At 42.3% G+C, this 23,807-nt stretch overlaps 1 protein-coding gene across 1 annotated transcript in view; it reads right to left on the bottom strand.

Moving 5' to 3' along the window:
- Positions 1-4,992: 4,992 nt before the first annotated feature.
- Positions 4,993-23,807, bottom strand: part of TXLNB (taxilin beta) — a 27,654-nt gene continuing 8,839 nt past the window's right edge. Inside the window, exons 4-9 of the mRNA XM_010189496.1 lie at positions 19,682-19,876; positions 17,907-18,026; positions 12,654-12,728; positions 7,734-7,826; positions 6,912-7,007; positions 4,993-5,802 (exon numbers count right to left, since the gene is read on the bottom strand). Of these exons, the coding sequence (XP_010187798.1) occupies positions 4,993-5,802; positions 6,912-7,007; positions 7,734-7,826; positions 12,654-12,728; positions 17,907-18,026; positions 19,682-19,876 (1,389 nt within the window). The remainder of the gene's footprint in view (positions 5,803-6,911; positions 7,008-7,733; positions 7,827-12,653; positions 12,729-17,906; positions 18,027-19,681; positions 19,877-23,807) is intronic.

Raw genomic sequence — 23,807 nt, forward strand, 5'->3', positions numbered from 1 at the left:
AACATTCTGTGATTCTGTGATTCTGTTCTGTACATGTGATGTAGATATTGTAAAGTTCACTTTTCTGGGCTTATTTCTGAAACACCATTACCTGTTTTGGCTCATCATATGCCCTTTCTTTCAGACCATCTCCAAATATAAGGAGGACTGTGGAAGCTACTTTGCTGATGTAGAAAACTGCTCACAAATGACGTACACGTAGGCACCTTTCTTTGCTACCCCTCTGCCGGAGTGGGTGCTGAAGTGTAAGATCCTCTGTTGCTCCATACTGTGCCTGTGGAGGGGGAGCTGGCCCATGGTTAGTGGCCCATGAGCAATTACTGCTTGACTCACTGCGTTGGGTCAAGTGTGATGAGTGGCCAGGGCTGCAGGGTGACCTGAGCTGTCAGCCATGTGATGCTGTGAGCCAGTGAGGACGGTGAATGTTGCCGTTTCTGGGTTTCCCTAGGGTTTGAGTACTGGCACAGCACTGTCTTGCCACAGCCACAACCATCATCTCCTCCTGCATCTTTGAAAGTGATGTGATAATTCTTTTCTAAGTAGAAAAAACAGCAATGCACAGTATTTAACCATGTTAGTTCAAAAATTTCAGGGGAAGGGGAGCCCACTAGTGCAGCATACACTTGCTTTCCCTGTTCGCCCTTCCCAGTCCTCCCAAATCTCTTGTCCAGTTGGCAGGTGTTGCATAGTATCAGCTGGGCAAAGTCATCTCTGTTCCTCATGCTTGCCCCTTGGCTAAGCAATGTCATGGTTGAAAGCTGGTGAAAGTGGCAGTGCAGAGGTAGTGTGTGGGCCCAGGAGAGAAATTAGTCCTGCTGCCATTTCCTTATAAAATAAAAAGAAAAGTCTAAATTCAATACTGATAAATGCAATTATGTTCATTTTAAAGAGCAAGGGGTGGTGTGAATCTGGAGATGACTGCATATGTGGTTGATTGCAATTTGATTGACAAAGCAAATTTAAAGATGACAGTAATAGTGAAGCCTATAATGGCAGTTTCACTGTATTTTATTGTATGTCCCTGTTTTGAGTCACCTGCATTATTGCAGCAGTTCTGTCATCTGGACTGTAAATTCCATGCCTGCATCTACTTCAGTTTTGTGGGAAAAGTTAAGCTGAAACAGATCAGCTGTTTCTTAATAACCTCTCACCAACAAGATTTATCATTACTGTGGTCTGCCACAGGGATCAGAAATTAGGTGAGAAGGTTGTGTTAGCATCATGGATGTGATCTTAGCTGTCATCATGAAAATCCCCTCACGTCTGGCTAAATTCTGGGTTATTGAAAAATGTTGTGTTTTACACGTTTAGCAGGGGAGCTGTTAAATTTTTGAGGTGACAAAGGTCAGACATGCAGAAAGGGAAAATATATTTGTTCTTTCCTTATAACTTTTGCAAATAAAAGCCGTTGCTAGTTTGGAAGCAGAGCAGCAATGCATGGTTTTAGTAAGGAAGATACAGCTACAATCACTGCCTCTTTCCAGGATAAACAACAGGGAAGATGCATGTGTCACTGCTACTTACTGTCTCCGAGTAGTCACAGATGTGTGGTGGGTTTCTGTGTCTTGATGGCAGGGGTTCCTGAGAGCAGTGCAACAGAGCTGACATACAGGCTGCAATCCCAAAGGCTTTTCATGAGGGTACTGTTGTTGTGCAGAGGCAGCTTTTGTACTAGGTACCAGTACAAGAAGAGAGCAAGAGGAGGCTGGCAATTAATGTTAAAGAAGAATGAGAGAAAGTAGGTTAACTCACAGAAATGTGTGATGGTGATGGTGGTTTAAACTGCCAGTCTGATACAATGGATGATAAACAGGTGCATGGTTAATTTTTAGATTTTCTGCCTCTACTGAGGGTCTTCCAGCCTCCCACAGCTCTATAGCCCATGAGATTACACATAAACCATCCCTACAATCTGACTGTAAGTGGTCCATCCAGCCTGGCATACACCAGAATTTTCCCTACATTTCCTCATCTCTTGCAAACATGTGAGGCCAAATCCTGGAACCAGAAGCTGGGAGGGTTGCTCCCCTATGTTTCAGTGTTGTATGTATGCACTGAGAACAAGGAGGAAACTGCTGGGATAAAATGCAGTTGGTAGATGGTATGAAAGAAGAGAAGGAGCGGGTACGTGGGTAGAAACTCACAGACTAATAGGAATTGCAAGTAGGTTACTGCAGTTTCAGGTGCAAGAATTAAAAGGGTGAAATAAGGAAGGCAGAATAGAGTGGGAGTGATTTTCCCAGAATTCTGTGTAATTATTCATGAGGGATGATGCTGTAAGACTCAATCATGACTATGTAGGAAGGTTTTATCTGTAGGATCCTTGTCTCCCTGCTTGCTGAGGTTGAAAGGTATGAGGCAACAATTGTGTAATTATATATGTGACCATAATGATTATGCAAAATGGAACCAAGTTAAAGTTGCAAGGCCATGTTTCTCAATATTATTATATAATTGAATATTTGAATGTATAAGAAAACTTCAACAGTTAAAGACATTCTAAGGGCCTACTTGATGAGAAAGAAGTTAGTTACATACAAGCAATTACTAAAATGGCAACAAAATCAAACAAGACCAAAAAGAAAAAAAATGGATAAATAAATTACATTAATTTTAAAAGTCACCCTAACAACAAACAAAACTTGTACTTGTAATGGAAACTAGATTTCTACAGACTTAATTCAATGGAAACTAAAAAAAAGTAAAACAGGTGTGTATAACTTTCCATCTTAGAATAAGGATTTGTTACAAGCTACCATTTACACAGACACATAACTGGCTTGGTTTTCAGAGATGGCTATTTGCTTAGGGCTTTGAATCTGAATGTTTGATGGGATTCAATTCATCTTGCCTAATTTTGACACCTAATTATAGACATTTTAAATTTAAGCTAATTGTCTTAGGCTGGCTCTAGAAACAGTGAAGGGAAATAGCATCTTAAGAGAGAAAATAATTTCTTCCATCTTGGATGTCAGTCTTACCACGAGATGACTTGTCCTTGAAAGATGCCTATTCTACTCCTCTGCTTATAAAAGCTTAAGGTAACTAAGACTTGAACAATCTACTTTTAGGTGATCTAAGACATGAAATAAATCCCATTGGTCTTTGTATCTAACATAAGGCATCTACATTTTAAAACTGTAGCCACAGTAGCTACTTGTAAGGCCATACCAAAACAACATGTTGCAAATCATGCTCTGCGTACTCCAGTGGTTAGCTCTTGAAAATGCTGGACCAAGTGGTGTAGACAGACATACATGATCAGGATGTGGACCATGTTGATGGCAAGCAAAGAGTCAAACCTCACATTTGGAGAATGGTGTGCCAGAAGGACTCTGTGATGACAGTTTCCCATGGTCTACCAAAGATGGCATCTTTCCTCTTGGTTCACCTTTATTTCAACTTTGGCTTGAGTGAGTCACTTTGTCTTCAGGGGCTTGTTGGGATTTGTTTATAAACATGCAGTTTTTTGATTGCAAACTTTTTCTTTCCAACCTCTGGACATCTGGTTTAATTGGCCATGTCAAATTCTTAAGCTATCCAGCTCAGACTCCAAAAGGCCTAGACTGAATCTGGAGGAAGGGGATGAGAAACAAGAAATGTGCCAATAGTTTTTTTTTAACCTTCTTCCAAAAAGCCTTCTTACTCTCCTTGCTTGAGACAATACAGCTGTCTGGGTAGGTACCCTCTCTTTCCTCCTTCCTTCTTCATCTTTGTTCTTGATGCCAAAATCAACCAGTTTCTGACAAGGTGGATACATTATTAAGCAGTGATGTTCTGGCAGGCAGACAGGAAGAGATGGTTAGACAAGAGAGGGGATGAGAATGTGGCCAGTCCTCAAAAGTGTCTGTGAGAGGGATTCCTGCTTTCCTGGTACCTATTTGCTTCTGGTACCTATTTGCTTCTGGACTATTTATTCATGCTCCACTCCAATGACTGGGGTGACAGGAGCATCAGTACATGCAGCAGGGTCTGGGGAAAGCTGTGGTGAAGAGGTTCATGTGGCTGTGAGTGGGAGAGATGGGATGACCTGGAAGCATGATCTCAGGGGTATCTTCTGGAATACTTCCTGGTAACTTCTAGTGTAGCTCCTCTCTGCTTTCTGCTCCCAGCCTAGAAGACAGCATCTGCAACCAACTTCTGAACTTCTGATCTCATCTGTGGTCTGGAAACAACCATGAGCCCCTCTGCTGGGCTCACGGTCCCAAATAGTAAGACAAACTAGCAGGATTCTGTTGGATGCAGAAAGAGGGTTGTGACCTCTACCTTGGGAATAGCCATCCATTTGGAAATTGCTGTTGTTTTCAATAATTTTATGAGGACTCTAGAAAAGATCTTCTCCCCTTCCCTGCAGTTCTGTTGAAAACAAAATCTCTTTCAGAGCACTAAGAAGAAAAGACCAATTCAAGATAAGGCTCTAAAAGGTTGTGGGTGTTTAGGCCACAGTGCTGTTTGGTACTTAACTTGTACAAAAATTCATCTTTTTTTTAATTACAACTCTCCTTGGAGATGGCTGACCATATCAATGGTTTCACTATTTTACTTTGTAATTACAGATTCCTTTTACTTGATTTCTTAAAATCACTATGTGCCCAAGTAGACCGTCTTTTATACAATGTCAAAGCAAATAGATACAATTAATTATGAGACTTTAAATATAGGTATGTGAATTGCAATGATTTTTGAAACATAAATCTTCAACACTTTAAAATTATTTTGCTGAATGAGATGACTCATTATGCCTGGGAAAAAAGATCCTGTAATTTCATTATATTTTCCTATCATTAAGAAAATATGCTTCAAGCAGATGAAGGATGGCAAAATTTGCAGACCCATTATTACTGGATAGTGGTAGCAAAGGAAAGCCTATTACATTTGCCTACGGATACGTGAGTGTGTTTTAGCACTCACCTTTTGTTTCTAGAAAAAAAAATTTAGAGGACGAAGTAGAGCTGTGGTTTGTAGAAGACAAGTCTGGACACACCAGTGTCTTCAATCCACTGCTTCCATGTCTGTGTCCCCTGTTTGCTCTGCAGAATGACCACAGGCAGATGGCTCCACTGGCTCATCCACATGTTCTGCAGCTTTTGGTTCACTTTTTGTGGGTACTGGCATATTCCCAAGGGGAGCGGGTGTGTTTTGTGTGAGTGTTGGCATGTTTTCAGGGATTGCTGGCATGCTTTCAATGGGTTTTGGCGTATTCTCGGTGGGTACTGGCACATTCTTGGGAGGTATTGGCGCACTTTCTGTGGGTGTTGGCACCCTTTCTGGGGGTGTGAGCATGCTTTTGTTGGGCTCTGGCACATTCTCAGTGGGTGCTGTCATATTTTCAGTGGGCACTGGCATGCTTGCAGTGGGTGGTGGCATGTGTTCGATGGGCACTGTTGTGCTCATGCTGGGCTGCTCACAGCAATTCCTGGCCTCTGACCATGGGGTAAGAGGAGAGGAGAGCTCTGGTACCAGGACAGCATTACACGTTTGAGCATCACAGGTCTCTGGATTGCTGCTGCTGCTTGGGAAGGACCCCTCTGCCTTGTGGGATACCCTGAAGGCTTCAGCCAGCTCCTTCAGCATGTTCCCGTCAGTTGTGTGCAACTCAATGCTCGCTTGCTCAGAGGAAGGGTTCGTATCAGCATCTTCTTCTTCTTCTAAGATGCTGTTTCCATTCACCTCTTCAGGGAGCTGTGCTTGCTTTATTTTTTTGTACAATTCATTCCTCTCTTCCTGAAGTGCCCGGCAAAGGTTCTCTAGCCTCTGGATTTTCAGCACGAAGCACTCATACTCCTTGGACCTCATGGCTTTCTGTGGTCAAAGACATAAGACAAAGGTGCAGACTGAGTTTGGGTGCATGCAACTCATTGGTGGAACTGGCAATTAGGAAAGAATTTGAGATCTAGGCAGCTGTCACAGGACTCTGACAGGTATCTGGCTTTCATTAACTGCTCTGCAATAACTATGGCCTCTTGTACTGAAGCTTCAAGAGGAAATAAAACCCTGTTTTATACCCAGTGTATTAGCATTCTCCATACAGATTCAGATCAATTTAAATCAAAAATATTTGCAGGGATACCTGCCGATGAGCTGTAGAGATGGAAGAACATTGTGAATGTTCATACAGAGAATCATCTAAAAGCCCACCTGAACTTCTGGTGGGCATGAGTGTGAAATCTGGGGGAAAACAAGGTGTATTTTATATTTTTTTTAATTTAGCTTCTAGGTTCTGTGAGAGCAGCCTGAATTGGAACATTTTCTTGCTTCTACACCCAGTGAGGAAATAAGAGATACAGAAGGCCATAGAAATACCAATAGCACAGAGCTACAAAACTAACCAGGAGGACCTGGTCCAAGTCCAGTGCAAGTATGGGGTGAAACTTCAGGCAGCCTTTTATCTTATTTGAATGAGTTCCAACATGCTTACGAACTTCCTCTGCAATGCCCCTGTGAAAGCATGTTTAAAACTGTGGTGAGCCACAGCACTTGCTTTTGGATTTTAGAGTTTGACTACACAGGAAGTTAAGGAAAGGCATGAGTGTAAAGTTCATTAGCTAGAGAACATTAATTCCCTGGGTGGGTGCTCTTATGCAGAAAGAAAGTAAGGTGAAGTGAACTAATGCAAATTTGTTTCTGTGTGAAAGCATTAACAATCACACATTTTTAGACCACTTAAAATTCACAGTTACATAATTCAATTTCTCATGGATGTAATGAATGTCTTTGCACAATCTAAAAGCCCCAGCAGTTGAGATTTTTGTCTTTTTCTTTAAAGACATCTAATTATCAAGGTAGCTCGAAAAAAAGAAAAATGATGAAAAAAAGAATTAATCTTTAATTGACTTTTGGTGGTTTCAGGACATCTCATCTCATAGTTAAACTATTAAAGGGTGCATCCTGAGAAGAAAAAGACCACTCACCTCTTCAATCATGTCCAGTAATGCTCTGTTACAGTTCTCAAACCTGGATTTCCATGTCGCAGTATCCTTTTCCAACTTCTTCATTTTCTTCGTCATCTACAGAAGCAGGAGGAAAAGCAGAATCACAACAGGAATTCCACACTGTAGATTAATTAAATTAGGGCAGCCCTCCCTTTTATTTAGGTCTTTGGCAGTACTCATAACACACTTCCAGCAGCTGTAGTGGCTATGCTAAGTAATAATTTATGGTGAGGGATGGATTTAGTTTTAAGTAGCTGCCATATAACTTTCAGCCTTCCAGTCTGTAGTCTTAAAATAGGACCAGTTGATGTGTGTAGAAGTATAGCCAACTCCCAGAGTACAACTGTCACAAAAACAAAAGGCAAAGAAAAGGTGGCATGATTCTGCCTGTTTCTTTACCAGATCACAGTGTTAGACTGCTGGGAAGTTAGGGAAGGACTTGTATATTGTGTCAGTCACCCAAGAGGCTCTGGGCACTCCAGCCTCCCTCTTCGGTATCTCTCAGGTGTCTGTACTCAAACATCACATTAGGTTTTAGGTAAAATGTTTATTCTTCCAGGCAATTTCAGTTTTAGCTGAAAGAAAAAGTGAAATGTTCAGCTCGCAGTGCTGAAATCTAAGCTGCTGTCAGTCATGGTCACATGTGCCTCAAGTTGTTATTTGGATGAGATGAGATGATGTGAAGTTTCTCCAAAAATGAACCGAAATACCTCCACCCCATATAAAACCATTGCAGTGAGAAATGTCAAAATCTACAAGGAGAGTGTCAAGCGTAGGGTTCAGATATGGGCTGCTACTCACTTTCTCCATCTCCTGTTTGAAAGTAGCAAACACTTCATTGCTTTTGGTCAATGTTTTCTGAAATTCTTCAAATCTTTCAGAGTAGAGAGTGATCTGCATTAACAAAGAAAGGAAAAAAAACCCACAGTAATTTCAGAGTCTCCAGGATGGTAAACTTTTACTTTGGTAGAAGATAATAAAATAAGTATTGTGTTTGGACATGGAAATTATCTTCTGTTTGGAGACCTTGAACCACAGACATCAGGGAACTGAAACTCTCTGCATCTTTTTGAAGGTTGTGAACTATTATGGTTCCTCTGCTGAAGAAAGGTAAACTGAGGAAGAATAGAAAAGCCCAGGGCAGTGATTTTAAAAAGACCTGGGAATTATGAGTGCCCTGTTCTCCTGAATGTTGCAGCTATGGTACCTCTTCACACAGTGTCCAGAATAAAAGAATTCCCTCGAAATGGAGACTTCTGAAAAAAACCTTTCCTTGGTAGCACTGTGGAGGCTTTAAGAGGACAGTATTAAAGTCTGCAAAGATTTCCAGTCCCTGCCTTTCCTTGCAAGTCCAGTATACTTCTTTTCTGCATACAGCTGTGGCTGACATCTGCAGGAAAGGACTCCTAGGATGTCCTCAAAATGGACAATGATAATGTGATCCCTGAGCCATCTCTGTGGGCGGGAGCTAACCTGAGCTGATCTGACCACTGACGCTGCGCAGGACCAGGGAGGGGAATTAACTCAAAGTGAGAGCCAGAGTGGTCAGAGCTGTGCTTGAGCTCTAAGCCTTGCTTTGCCATGTAGATGTCAAATTCTAACTTTAAACTGAGGGCATAAATTCTGGCAGGCTTTAGCCGAGGAGCTCAGCTCAGCCTGGCTGCCCAGCTCTTTACCTGCCTTCTTGATTAGCCAACACACCAGGCTGGGAGCTGGGTGCTACCCCAGCTACTCTGCTTCTGACATTCAACCGCACTGGGGGAGAGATCCCCACATCACGCTGCAGCTATGGTTTCCCCTCTTCCATCTTCCCAATCCCCACTTGGTGGCTCAGGCTGCGGCCAGAAGCTGCACCAGGCAGCATTTGATGTGCTTCTTTGGACTCCACCATTGCAAAGGAGTGTGGCTTCTCCCTTCCAATGTCATCTGGCAGGGGGGGCAGCCCCACCATTGAGCAAAGTCCACCTTTCCTTTCATACCACTGTGATCCTGCACTGGGTGTCTTCAAGCGGCATCCTTGCACCATGGCTTGAGCACGCTGAGAGAGTCCCTTGTCAACTCTGCTTTGTAGCCTGCGTGTGAGCTGCAGCTGTGGGCAAGGGCAGCAAAGGCAGATAAAATAATGCCCTGTCAGCCTCTTCTGCCAGCTCCACTTGACTTCATGAAGCTAAGTAGAAGAAAGATCTTTAAAGTCTTCATATTTTGCTATCAGTTTACACCTGGTAATGATATGAAAGTACAACTGTGGCTGTATTTTGTAAATAAGACATATTTTTATATATAGGATCTGTGGATGTTTTTGAAAAAAATGTTCTAAAGATGTGAGGTTAATTTTTCTGTAGGAATATCTTGGTTTCTGCTTTTTTTTTTTCTCCTGGGTGGGAAAATAACTTTCAAAGCTCCAAAATCATGCAAGATGCTATATAGATAAAGCATCATTATCTCCTTTTAAAAAAGAAGATCGGCTCCAACTCAGCCACTTCCTTCTGGTGCCAGAGTACCCCCTGCAGCATTTAGATGATTGGACATTTCATCTGTCCAGCCTGACAGGTCTTGTTAGAAAAAGAGCGATTGGCATAACACACAGTCACTGAAGTGGAGTGGGCACAAGCAACGGGAGGTCTGAGAACAGCCTGCAGTATTAAAGTGTCTGGCTGGAGGCTGGCTGCCCTCTTCACACTGGTGGGGAGCTGACTAAATGGTTAGCGAGGAGCTTTTATTTTGTGTGGTGCCAGCCAACACACACCTTCCCCTGACATGGCTCTTCACTTACTGAGGAAAAGAAGATTTAGAAAATGTGGCTAATTGTGGGGTGGATTTAACAGAGTTATGTTATTATTTATGTTCATTTGAGTTAGTTGCTATGATGCCCCTTAGAGAATGTCATGGCTATAATAACAGTGTATTGTGGATGTGCCTGAGCCCAGTTTAAACTGGGTAGTTAGGGTCTCAGTGGCCATGAATACGGCACTGGCTACAGCCCTTCACTGTCAAGGGGTGTGAAGGCATGGGAGATTAATCTATGCAGAGCTCTCTGCTGCCAATACCGGAGCTAGCTGACACAAAGCTTGCATGTATGTATATACTGGGCTGTAGCCAGAGCTGGGACCTATGCATGAACAGAAGCGCAGAGGACTTTGTTTTAGCAGCCTGAGGGCCAACAGCACAAGTCAGACAATGATACCAAGTGGGACATTTGGAATAGACATCATAGCTCTAAGGAGAAATGCCTGAGCATCCCAAAGCCAGGTGCGGCAGCCAGGAAATTTGGGCTCCTAGCCCAAAGCTGTTGTCTTAAAAAACTGGCCTCAATTCTCTGTCTCTGCTTTTCCCTCCCAACTTTTGTCTATTGTTTAATTAGATTAAAAACCTTTCAGGTTTGAACAGGGCAAGCTATAATCTCAGCTGGGGCCCTAGGCAGTACCAAAGCACCAAGAATAGCTTCTGCAATTTAAATTTGAATAATAAATGGATGTGTTCATAGTGGCTGGGAACAGGCTGTGAAAGCTGTCTCTCCCTAGAGGAGTGCACTCACACTCCTCAGTTAGGGAGATGACGGTGCCTTTGCTGCTGCCCACCACCTGCCCAGCTCCCCTGACAGTGTGGGCAGGGGGAGCAGAGGCAGTGCTCCTGCCGGCTGAGAACTTGTAAGCGCAAGGCTTTGGGAAGTAGGGGCATCTCAGCATCGCCATGCTGTAACGGCACTACAGTGAGGATGCCCCTACGGCCCTGTTACCTTCTTCTCGGTTACCACAGCCCAGTGGTTGCACTATGCTGGCTACTGAAAATTAAAGGCCTCAGCTGGCTTTTATCTTCTTACTTTGTTTCAAATCAGGAAGCTAAAAAAGTCTGCCTAAGCAACGTGCCTGGGGAGGGCGTGCAGCACCCTGGCAAGCACCACTGTGGTTTGGGTGTATTCCCTGAGCTGGTTCCAGATCCTTGTCACCATTTGAAGGGCCAGATTGGGCTGTCTCGGGTGCACTGTGCTGCCCGGAGACAGGCTGGCATGAAGCTGATATCCCCTGGTTCCTTCCAGCTCAAGGAAGAACTGGGAGTTCATCACCTCTAAAATGGGGTAGTATCTCTCGCTATAGCAGGCAATGAGGGCTACATTATGGCTTCTCTTTATCTTGTTGGCCAGTGTCTTCTAATTTCCATGCAGTTGTTCCTCTGTTTGGAGTTTTGTGCTGTTTGCGTCAAGGAGCTCTTTGTTTTTCCTTTATGTTCTGTGCTTGCACGGTGCCTTGCACAAGTCATCTGGTCCATGAGGGAGGCCCTTCAGCACTACCATATGGGATATAATAGTAATAATAATGATAGTAATAATGCTATTATTCCCAGTAATTCCAAATGGAGGCTGCTGTGTGACAGCTCTCACACTTCAGCAGAACACCCAACTGCATGTTTCATTTCAGCAAGTGAATAATTTAATTTTCATTCATTTCTATGCAAGTCTGCAAGGGCCACATTTATTATCAATGCCTTTGCAGACTTGTTTGACTGCATTTTTCTAAAAACAATTTTACTGTTTCAAATATATGCTTAATACATTCTGGCTCTTATCAATACTTTCAGTTTCATTAAATTGGCTGAAGAGATCTGCCTGCATACAAAACTCTTTCTGGTTGAACATAAAAGTTTAATTAAAACCACTCTGAGAAAATTTGGAGCAGGTTTGCAGTTGGGATAGACTCAGCTGGAGGCCTTTGAGGTTTGATTGCAGAACCTGTCAAACTGGTGTTGGCAGCAGTTTATGTGATATTCTTTGGTATGCTACCTGCTTATCTTAGCCTTTGAAAAAAACATGTAAAGGACCAAACCCCTCTTCACATGTTTCCACATTATCAGTTTAACACTAGCCATTCTTGACTGCTCAACAGGTAGGAATTAGACCATCTACAAGGGCAGAGCTGCAACCACTTACCAGAACTGTGAGTGAGGAGGGGGCATGCTGACGGGCGAGGAGCTGGGCAGCTGCAGAGGGGCTGTAGGACTGCTCCCCTTCCTCAGTCCCAAGGGGGACCATTCTCACAGACAGGTAAAAGAAGATAAATCTGCATGACTGTTTCTGTAAGTCTATGAAAATCTACTGCTGCTGTTTCTTTTTGATATGAATGTCTGGCATGTCATCTAGTGTTCTCACTTGTATTCAAGGTCAATTATTGCATTGCTCTCAAAGCATAGTATATACTGCCTGTTTCTTGTTTTTACAGCCTTTTACTCCAGTCTGACTCAGAAGCTCAAAGCCCCATCCAACCTGACCTTGAACACTTCCAGGGAGGGGGCTTCCACAGCTTCTCTGGGCAACCCCTTCCAGTGTCTCATCACCCTCATGGTAAAGAATTTCTTCCTTATATCTGATCTAGATCTACCCTCTTTTAGTTTAAAACTGTTACCTCTTGTCCTGTCACTACAGACCCTGGTAAGAATTCCCTCTCCATCTTTATTATAAGCCCCCTTTAAATATTGAAAGGCTGATCCCCAGAGCCTTCTCTTCTCGACTAAACAACTCACGTGCCACAGTATGATTTACAGTGTGAGCACTACATTACATACAGTTGGCTTGAAAATAACCTGTTTCCTTTGCAATAGTCTATGGGATGTAGAATGAGGCTAGAAGGAATACACAGAAAGTAGTATGGATACTTTACCTGGGACGTGCCTCATTGGTTAAAAACTGGGAAACAAAGGCACACCATGCAATCACCTCTCCTACGTCACCTGTGCCTGCAGGACGGTCTCTTGCTCCTTTAACATTTTGGCCTGGAGCTTCCATTCTGCAGCTTGGTTCAGGAGCTGTGTTTTGGGCAACAGAGAGAAAATTGTTAGGTCCCTAGTTTATCAGCTGGAAATCCTCTTCCTCCAGCTATGTATGCTTCTGCCACTGCTACCTTGATAAGGAATAATCTACTTTTCAGAGGAATATAGTTAGAGGAGTTAGGCAAGACAAAATATTTAGTGCTATCCAAGGACGTGGGACAGGGTATTTAGTATGCAGAAGTATATTTGAATAGGAGTTCAAAACCTACTTGGAATGAAGCGTGCAGTAGAGAGGGCTCTAAAAAGTGTGGTGTTTAACCATATCTTCACCAGATTTCTAAAAAGTCGTTATGATACTTTCTGGCACTTTAATTTCAGCACAGCTCTGGCCAAATTCCTGTTTTCCAGTGAATGACAAACTCCCATTTGCATTAACGATCAGGACTTCAAATACAGTTATGGTCACAGTCAGACATGCCTCAAAAAATCTGTGAACTTTCAGAAAGGGAGTGCATGGTAACTGTCATGCATTGACTGGTATCTGTTATCTTAGGGCTCCATTTACATTGATGTGCCATCAGCAGAGAATCACAGCTCAGGGTGATAAATGCCTCACTCAGATCAAGGAGGCAGCCCAGGAAGAGCAAGTGCAGTTTCATCCCTGGCTACTCCTGGGGAGATGTGATTCCCTACTTCAAGGTATTCGGCTAAATGACATTCTGTGCAGGTTGCAGGTGGGAGGGTCGGTCGAGGCTGAATATGTTGTGGGAATGAGGTGTGCAGAGACTTTTCCAGGCTGTGGTTCTAAGTCAGCACTTCCAAAGTGCATAGTAATATTCTAGCAATTGGTTTCATCTGAAAGCAGAAAACATTTACTGAAGTGATAAAGAAATGTGCCTGTTGCCTACCAAACATTTATAAAGCGTTTTACTGGTTAGGCCAAATGTATCTTAGCAAAGAATGCTAATGATAGCTTGAGAAATGAGACATAAACAAGGTAGTTTACCACAGAACTTTCTTATGTTGGAGTAAATTGTACTGTTTAAAATAGCATAGTTGGGCTCAGAAAATATATTGAAAATAAAAGTACTGTGTAAGTCAATAGAACCTATTCTCATATTGGAAGTGAAAGTTGAGTGGAACCACATACAGAAAACATATTTGATCCCTAGTAAAAACTTGTACTCTAAGCATTTTTTTTTAAATAACACATGTAAACTACCTGAATACCACCTGGCAAAAGAGATAAGGATGTACCCTACAAATGCTGACTGAACAACATAATGAATTCCTTTCTTGTCTATAGCTACTTGTGGCACAAAGACGATCTGAATTATACCTATATTATTTATATTATACCTGTTGTCCACATATGTGGATTTAAATATATATGTGTCTATATATATATATACACATTAGCTCTAGAAAAATATTTCTTCCATCAAATTGGCCTTTTGATTTGGAAGCACTGAATTTTTACCATCTACAATTTCTTAGACAAGAATGTTTTACAGCTCAAGTATGCATTGAATGAAGAAATACCACATTTTGTTTGTTTTATACCTGCCTCTTAATATTTATTTTGATTATTTAATTTGATGGTTGGTTGAATGGAGATAAATCAAATTCTTGAGTTTAGATTTTGTTGACTAAAATTTTAAATAGGTTGTGTCATAGCAAGTAAAAAGAGATTACATGAGTTAAATAGGTTAAATGAGCCTCCATTCATGCATTTCTTTTCTTGGGAGATGGTATGTTTTACACACGCAAATAATTAATTTTTCTTCAGTTTGGATGAAATCTGGATTTTTAAGTTTCATGTTTATCTACTTGTTTTTATCTGTATTGCTTAAATCTCAGCTTGGGTTACCTTCACACCCAGTGTGCCTGGGATGATGAAAAGGTCCCACCTCCTGTGCCATGTCTTCTGCCACAGCACAAGAGATGGACAGAGAAGACAAAGAAAAGTTGCTTCTTTTGCCTGTAAATGAAATCTCTTCCTCTCTCCTATTGACCCATGAAGCTTCTGCAGCCAGTAAAAATCCCAAAGTGAATAACTCTTCAGTAATGGAAGCAAACCACAGAGAGGTTTGCTCAAATGAGCACGTGGTCTTATGCAGCTTAAGGTCATCTGCGAACACCAAGCTGGGAGAAAATGCATCGGAACCACTGATACATTTATTAATAGGCTATGAAGTGGTAACAAGGAGGCTGAAGTATAAAGAAATGAATAAATATTGCATGTGGTGTTTACAAAGCAGCACTTCAGTGAAGTGTGCTGATGTTATACTATATTATTAGAGCTGTGATAGCTGCTGGAGGCCCAGACAGTCACATCATGCTCAGGACTGAAAAAAGCCAGTCCCCAAGAACATACATTCCTATTTAATGACATGGATCTAGGGACTGGCTTAATGAAAATTAAACTTCTCTTTTTGCTGCCTGACTCTGCAAATTCCAATTATGTAGAAATCTGATCAATACCTTCCAGTCATATACTTGAAAGCCACAGAGGCTTTAAACTGCAATTAATTGCACATCAAAGTTTGCATTACAAGTGCTAAAAATGTATGGTATAGGGAGGAAGTCCAAGCAGTGCTGAGCAGTTATGGGATGACAGTAGAATTGCATCCTTAGGTAATGCTGACTCCTTGGGAAGGACACACAATATGAACCATTGCTCCTTATACAGGGAATCACATTCTTAGTTGCATCTGTAAGTAAACTGTGCAAGCAATGAGATGATCTGCCTATTGAGATGTGTACACAGGCTGCAGAAGGGACATCTCTCCTTGTCTGAGGTTAAGAAGTTTTCTATAGGGGATAATATTTCTACACAGAAGAACTGCATAAGAAGACATCAAAGTGAGCCTTCAAGGAGTAATCAAATAGAGAAAAGAATTTTTAAAAAATCATTTAAAGATGTTTCCAAAATCCTGCAGCAAAAGTCATGCACAGGGATGTAAAAAAAACTAGTATGGAGAGAATTGATACATAGTTCTGAAAGACTTTCCCTCATATGACGGGATGCTGAAATGCAGTAAGGCTTTGACTTTGCACTGAGCTGGAGAGAGATACAGCTAAAGGAGAGGACTTCATCAAAACCATCCTGATTTCATACATACAGATACACAGATTACTCCCACAGACACCAGCACAATAGCTGGGTGGGTGGGACTAAGTGCTCGGCAATATGACTGAGGTGGGAGACAAGTGTAGGCCAGCTCTCTGGGTGCTGGGCTACCTGTGATGAATCGTGACATGCTCATCATGCCTTAACTCATTGCATGGCTTTTGGCCAGGCACTTAAGGTCTTCAGTTAAACCTACCTTGCTCTGAGGTGATGTTAGCCATACACCACCAGCCTACCTCAAAGGCAGGGTTTTTAAGCGTTAGTTCGGAAAATGTGAAAAATATTCTTTGTACATGGTGCATATCATTATACACCCACTACTTAAAGGCTCTGTAGCTTGTTTTTGAAACTGTTATTTCAGAGGTGCTAGTCATACATACAGCAAAGCCACAAGGAAAATCTCCCACTCTCAAATGTGGGACTGGTGGTGACTTTCACTGCTTTGAAAGAAATAAAAATAACAAAGCTGTGCATATGAGTTCTGGATAAAATACACACAGAAGGTTTGAGAGCTAGAAACAGAGCCACTCACAGGCAACAGGCAGCCCCAAAACTCATGTTCTGTGAGGCACAACAATGAAGGTCATTGATACAAGGCTGTGTGTGTCACTTTTCCTCAGCCCTGGCTTTCACATATTTTTCTTTGTTTTCCAATATCCAAAATCTGGTACTTGATAGCAAAACTCCCATGGACTGCAGTAAAGTAAGCCCAAATTTGATTTGTCATTGTAAGGGATCTCTTGGAAATATTTATTAGGGTTTGGGTCTGCAAAAATCAACTGACATTAATGAAATTTTGAGGTTTGGCTTTACATAGGCCCCACAGTGAAAGGGAGGGCTCAGCTGGACCACAGTGTCACACAGTGAAATGTAGATGTGCCCATGTAAAAGCAGCAGCTCCTCTTCCTCTCTCAGTCTTCAGCTGGGAGTAAAGCTGAACAGGAGTTCAGAGAAAGAGGATAATGGGCAATTCTTGGTAAGAGGTGTTTACTGTGTTTTCCTTGTGCTCTATCCACAGGGCTTAGAGCCCCACATTTTCATCCGTATTTTATAATACTTTGGCCATGCTTGTGCTAGCGTATCTCTTTCCAGATATGGTAAGGGGATAAATATCCTCTCTTTAGAGCTCTCTCATGCTGCTCCTGAGTTAGCTGGCAGGCTGGTGAGAGCTAAAGCTTTCTTTCACCATCAGAGAACCTATCGTGCCCCCTGAGGGGAGCTGCCACTGCTGAGAAGAGGGACTAGGTGTCAGTGTCGAACTCCGATCCTTTGTAGATGCTAGGATAGCTGTGAAAATTCCAGGCAGCCTGAGAAAATTAATTTTGGTCTGATTGAATCGCAAAATGTGTGAGACCAGGGAGAGCGTGTCCTCCTCCCATCCCAGCTGTGCCTGCAGGAGTCATCCCGCCTGGAGCTGCTCTTCCCTGTCACCCTGCCAGAGGTGTCCCCCCTGCCAGCTAGGGAGGAATGGCAGATGAGGTTGCTAAATAAACCCAGACCCTTTCTGCCTGTGAAAAGAGGCACTGGCAGACCAATGTGAGGAGGGGAACCACTGCAAACCAGAAGGGGAGGCTCTGTCACAGCAAGCAGCTCCTGTCCCCTCCTCTGCTGGCAAAACTGGACACGCAGGAGGACATCTGGGGAGGCTCAGAGTCAGGGAGGATAGCAGCCCTCAGCTATTTCCCTTTAATCTCGTGTTCTCATTCTCCTCTCCGATTGTTTAAATGTGCTCATTTATCATGAGGGGAGATGGAGTATTAAATATCAGAGCCTTCTGAAAACTAATGGCATCACCTGACCCAGCATCACCATGAATCAACCGCATAGCAGGGGTGAGTTAGCTAGAGCAGTCTGTGCCCTAACCTACCTCTCTGCAGTTTGCCTCAAAAATGGCAAACACCAATGAAAGCAGCCTTGCAGGGGCTGTTCCTTTACATCGAGCATTGACAGTGGCAATAAAAATGTCTTTGTTACCGTATTCCAGCTCAGACCTGAAAACCCAATATATTAGTGAAATAGCATGCAGGGCTTGTTTTGGCCTGAAGTTAGATAAAAGGCAGACAGATTAGAAGGATAGGTACGTATTCCTTTTCTTTCTGATGTCGCTCCTCAGCTTCCTTCATCATTTCCTGAGACTGCTCCAACTTGGCATCCACCAGTTTCTGTTGAAGTTCTCTATGCTTAAATATTTTATCAAGGTGCTGTAAGAAAATAAATTCTGCTGAGTGCACAGGTTTAACTATGTACACAAACCTTCATGCTCATGCATGTACAAGTATCTACTGAAACACTCTTAAGACAAAAATATTGCAAAACAGGAAGACTCCTAACCTATTGCAATTACTAAAAACCTACAGCACTGATAAGAACAAACTGTGCCAGAATTTGCATGGGAAGGGAAACCTGTTTACATTATCTATTTTGATTTATTGTAGCGAAAAAGAAAGAATGAAAAAAAAAGCCTTAGTATCTTTGCCAGTCAGTGTAATCCATTATGACTGAAGATGAAATAATTGCTCATCAAGAATAAATATGCAGGGGACACACTGTTTTTAAGCTGTGAAGCAGCCTATGGATCTAAACCACTGTGTGCATAAATGTATAACAACACATTGGACCTGTGTTATTTGGAAGCATGTGCACAGCCCATGCCTTCCTATCTGTAAATACCGGCCCTGTCAATCCCCTTTGCTTTGGTCACACATACACAGCGTGGGCTTGGAGGGCCTGGGTGAAAAACACATGAGTGAGGATGTGGAGGAGATCAGAGCAGATGAACCAGAGGCCTTCTCTGGCCTGTAAAACATCTGGCTGCATGGTGACCTCCAGAAGGTAAATGTTGCTGATAGCCCTCTGCACTCTTGCTTCATTTAGATAAAATTCACAGGAGCAAATAGCCTGGATGCATCCCTCTGCTTTACATTTTCTTCTCATAGAAACCACAAGACAGGAACATACATTTCCTTCATTCAGCATTAAGAGTTCATACATGATGCAACAGATTTGGAAATGCATGTCTTGTATTGGGCATTCCAGATTGTAAGGACAGATTACTTACGTTTTATTCGGTATGATAATGTTGTCTGATTGCATGGAGGCTCACAGTAAACATATTTAGAAACAATAAAAAGACCCATTGTGATATTTGTTAGCATTGGTCATAATTTTTTTTTTTAAATGGTAGTTTCGGATTTTACTGCAGGGTTTTTTGTGTCAAAATTTTCTGACAAACTCTAATGTTCACTGAAAGAATAATTTCCCATCTGTCAAATAATTTGTCATCAGCATTGTGCCTGCAAAGAAGAATCTATTCCAATGCAAAGGGCCTCCTTCATCTGTCTTCTTAATTTTCTGCTTCTGGGGAAGAGTCAAAGCATTTACATCAGAACCTTTCTCAGCAACCTGTGTCTGGGGGGAGCAAAAGTACATTTGGCATCACTAGCAGAGCAGGCCATCCAAAAAAATGGGAGCTGGGAGGTGCTTGATGGTGACTTGGCGGGAAAGCAGGAAAAGGGTGCTGGGGGAGGTCCCCAGTGATTTGGGGGAGCTGTGAGGAGGCCAGGGGTAGCTTAGCAGGCAGCTGTCACACCTTGGCCCCTCTCCCCACAGCAGCAAGGCTGCTGTGGGTGCTGTGGGCAGGATGCTGGCCCACACATCTCCTCCCTGCAAAGTTTGCTAGGCAGGGTCCATGGCTGCATGTGTAGTCCCTCTCAGACAGCAAAGCGTGGTGCAGGCTCCCCGCATTACCTCCACCAGACACCCGAAAATAGTCAGTGGAGGGGGGGTGGGGGGTGGGGTGGGCAGGCTGGCCATGCTTTCTGCTTTCCCCAAGGAAATCTGGGTTTGCTGCTCTCACCTCTTCCCGCAGCTCATACTGGTCAATGATGCTTTTCAGCTTCTCTGCCAGCTCCGTGTTCTCCTGGCAGAGCTTCATGTTCCTCTCGCTTTGCTGCTCGATCTGAGCCTGGATTTCACTCAGCGTGCCCTGGAAATGGTTAGTTATTTCTTTCCTCTTCTCATCTTCCTCCCGTGCACGCTGAATTGTTTCCTCCTGTTGTTTAAATAGGAGAGAACACAGTCGTGCAAGTAAGAAGCATAATAAGCCCTCCTGGAAAGATGCTGTTACAGAGTAGCATAAGGCTTCCCTTTGAAGGATTATACAAGTTTGCATTCCTCTTTGGAGATTTTCTTGCTTTCATCTGCTCCAGCATTAGGCACGATTCTAAATTTACAGAGTAAATTACACAGTGGCCTTAAAAAAATTAGGGAACTAAGAATTTGCATTTATGAAGATCGATGTAGAGCACAGTTTCAGATCAAAGCAAGCCTGGAAAAGGGGACATACATGCATGTCTTGATTCATGATACTGCAGCACAGCTTTTGCTTTGTAAGAAGATATTTAGTGGAAGTAGTCAGAAGCTCTTTTATCAAAATTCTTTTTGATTGAATTAAAAAATCACCCTTTAAAATGCCTCCTTTTAACTAGGAATCCTCATATCAAATTTATGGTCTTCGGGATTTTAATTTTTAAGAGAAATCCATCACTTTCTGCATAATCCCTCCCAGTTCCTCAATTTTCCTTCGCTAACATTTTGACTGACACCAACATTCGCACTAATCTATTAGTTGCTGGAGTAGGTCCAAAGAAGGGCAACAAAGCTGATGAACGGTTTAGAGTGCAAGTCTTATGAGGAGCTGCTGAGGGACTTGGGGTTGTTCAATCTGAAGAAAAGGAGGCTGAGGGGAGACTTTATTGCTCTCTACAACTACCTGAAGGGGGTTGTAGAGAGGTGGGTATGAGTCTATTCTTACAGGTTACAGTTGATAGGACAAGAGGAAATGGCATCAAGTTATGCCCGGGAGGTTTAGATTAGACATTAAGAAAAAACTTATACACTGAAAGGGTTATCAAAGCCTGGAACAGGCTGCCCAGGGAAGTGGTGGAATCACCATCCTTGGATGTATTTAAAAGCCATCTAGACATGGTGCTCAGTGACATGGTTTAGAAGTGGGAATGGGAGAGTTAGATAACAGTTGGACTTGATGATCTTAAAGGTCTTTTCCAACCATAACGATTCTTTGATTCTCTGATTAGGTAATGCAGACGGGGAAAGCCTGTGGGCAGTTTCTTACAGGATCACAGGAGATAATCAGAATTTTGCCTGGAGAAAGATTGATGGATTTTTAAAACTAATTATTGAAATTCCATTTTGGGTTTGTTTATATAAAAGACAATGCAGAAAGAATCTGGACTCATTGCTTTGGATCCAAAAATATGAACTATTTTTGTTCCTTACTCTTTTGATTCCAGGGCAGTCTGCCCTTCTGAGGAATGTAATCCTGATGTACAGTGGCTAGGACAATACCTGCTGTAGTTACAAATCATGCCAGAACCATGTTAAGAACCCATTTCACAGCATGCAAATTGGCATACTCTAATAAGGTTTCAACTAGCATAGTCATTTACATAAAAATATCTGATAACACTGCATATGGATATTTTCTATAAATATACTTGAATAAAGCCTTCACTGACTTTAATGAGGTATAATTTATATCGTAAGTGTGACATAAAAGGTGTTGATTCAGGCCCTACCCTTGAAGTAAGATGAATACCAAATGACCCAGTTTCTACTTAGCATGCACAACACAAGCTTGATCTTGGACAACTGCTGTTCAAAGTAGGGGACATTTGTCCTTTTACTGACTGAGGAGAGATAGAGATGACAGTGCCTTGGATGATGGAAGGAAAATATTGGAGCCATTAGTGCTAATAATACTGTAGTACACAGAAATCACCATGAAACCCTGCTGTACTCTGTAGTTTACACAAGAACATGTGTGTGTACTCACAAACAGGGTAAAACAAAGTGTGAGCCCAGAAGGACTCTCACTCTTAAGAGGAAGAAAGAATTTTAGATGGACCTGAGCAAATTACTTGGTGGGGTCCTGGTTCAGTATCTGGGTTGGAAATTTGACACATGAAAAATCTGCAGCAAGATGAAAGAGAAGCTCTTTAACTGTGTTTTTTTGTTTGGTTGGTTGTTTTTTGTTTTGGTTTGTTTGTTTTTTGTTTGTTTTTTTAATTATTTTTTTTATTTTTTAAATTGGTGAGAATGACCTTGAGTTAGCCTGAAACATCTTGCTTGTCCATAAATCAAGCTGTGTTCTCTTTGTAGTTACTTTTTTTTAAACTTTTTCTAGTACAATGTTGAAACAGAAATGCTGTTCTAAAGTAGAGCTTAAAAAGCTGCCCAGAAAGTGTTTTAAATCAAGTGCCTTAGCATTCCCAAAATGAAACATCTAATTTTCTTTTGAAAGAAGATGTTTACAAACAACATCATCCTTTTTACATTTGTTCAAAACTTTGACAAATTTAACTTGAATTCCTACATAGTTTCAGTCAAGTCAGAACTTCATTTTACCTCTAATGCACTGTTTAAAAAACTGCTCATGCCTCATGTTCCTCACTGTATAGGTGGGGAGAAGAGTGACCATGTGCTTTCATTTCACGAAATCAAAGACAGAGTGAGAAATTGAACTTGCATGTCTGGAGTCCTATTTCTATGGCTTCAAAACATCCTTCCTCAAAAATACTTTATTGTTTCAGTGTTATAAATGGTGTTATAACATGTCACTGCTGTGATTTAAAGCTCTCCAGATTAATAAATCCAGCTAAATATAAAACAAACCAAAAAAAAAGGGTGGATTGTGTGTGTGTCACATTGAACAGTTCTGTTACAAGGTGAAATGAGACATCCTGAGAATAGCAATCATGCAAATGTTAAAAAAAACCCACCCAATTCTGTGCATATGTTACTCAGAGGGTCTTATCTCCTGCTCATCCTCTCTTCTGAGGTAGAATAATTATACAGAGCAGAGAGGCAATACAAAGACTCATGGTTATAGACACTGAGCCAGGAAGCATTTAGTTGCAAGGCACAATATTTCTCTTGACCTCTTCTGCTTAGGAGAAAATATATTTGAGGAGAATATTTGCTTGGGCAGCAGGGGCTGGTGTGTGTCCTCAGAGTCCCTCATAAAATGGCTGTAATTTGTTAAATCCTTGAGATCCCAGTTACAAATTAAGGGTGAGTGTGAGGGAGAGGAGGTGGCAGAGCAGAAACGTGACTGTGTGGCTACAGCACTATGCAGACACCTGCAGACATTGCCTCTTCCCTGTGCTGAGGATCAAAACCCTTGCCTCAGTCCTCTGCCATGTTGTGGAGCTGGCTGCCATGCTGCCAGTGCCCACATCCCCCTAAGGGAATATGGTTTCAGTCTCAGAGGCTTCTGGGTGCTACTGATAATACCGTGGGAGTAATGATGGGTCTTTGGAGGTGTTTAATTTGAACCTGAGCCTTTACCAGCTGTAAAAGCCTATGGCTGAGTCTCCATCAGCAGAGCCCTGCATCCCCGCCAGCTCTGCTCCAGGGCTGTGGGGCCACCTCCCCTTCACTCACCTCATGTGCACAGGCACAGTCTAGCAAACACCAAATCATTGGCATCACCCAGGTTTTATTATCACAAGGCTACAGCCTCAACTCTTTGCTTGTACCTGTCCCCATAACCTAAGAAAATGTGGCTTTGCCAATAGGTCCCTTAGTCCTTCTCATTTTAAGACCCCATAGTGTAAAGATCCTTAAATTTTCCTCCACATCAGAAACATTGAAGACCGACTTCTGTTTTCTGTTACTGCTGTTGCAGCTGAAGTAGCTGTGTGGAGTCCAGAGCTCTTGGCTTGCTTGGCTGTAGGGAGTAGAGCAGAGGGTGTTTGGGGTGGTGACTTAAAACCTTGTAAAATGAAAATAAGGATATTTTGCAGTTTGGCATTTATCACTGGAATGTGAGACAATTTGCAAACAGAAGGGCTTATCTCTAGTACTCCTATCTCTCTGGGGCAATTCAAGAAGACTGTTGGTCTGCTGAAGTCATATCAGCAGACAATATGAGCGTGGGCTCCTCATTTTCAATGAACCGC

Source organism: Mesitornis unicolor, unplaced genomic scaffold, assembly GCF_000695765.1.
Source record: "Mesitornis unicolor isolate BGI_N332 unplaced genomic scaffold, ASM69576v1 scaffold4168, whole genome shotgun sequence".
Classification (NCBI taxonomy): domain Eukaryota; kingdom Metazoa; phylum Chordata; class Aves; order Mesitornithiformes; family Mesitornithidae; genus Mesitornis; species Mesitornis unicolor.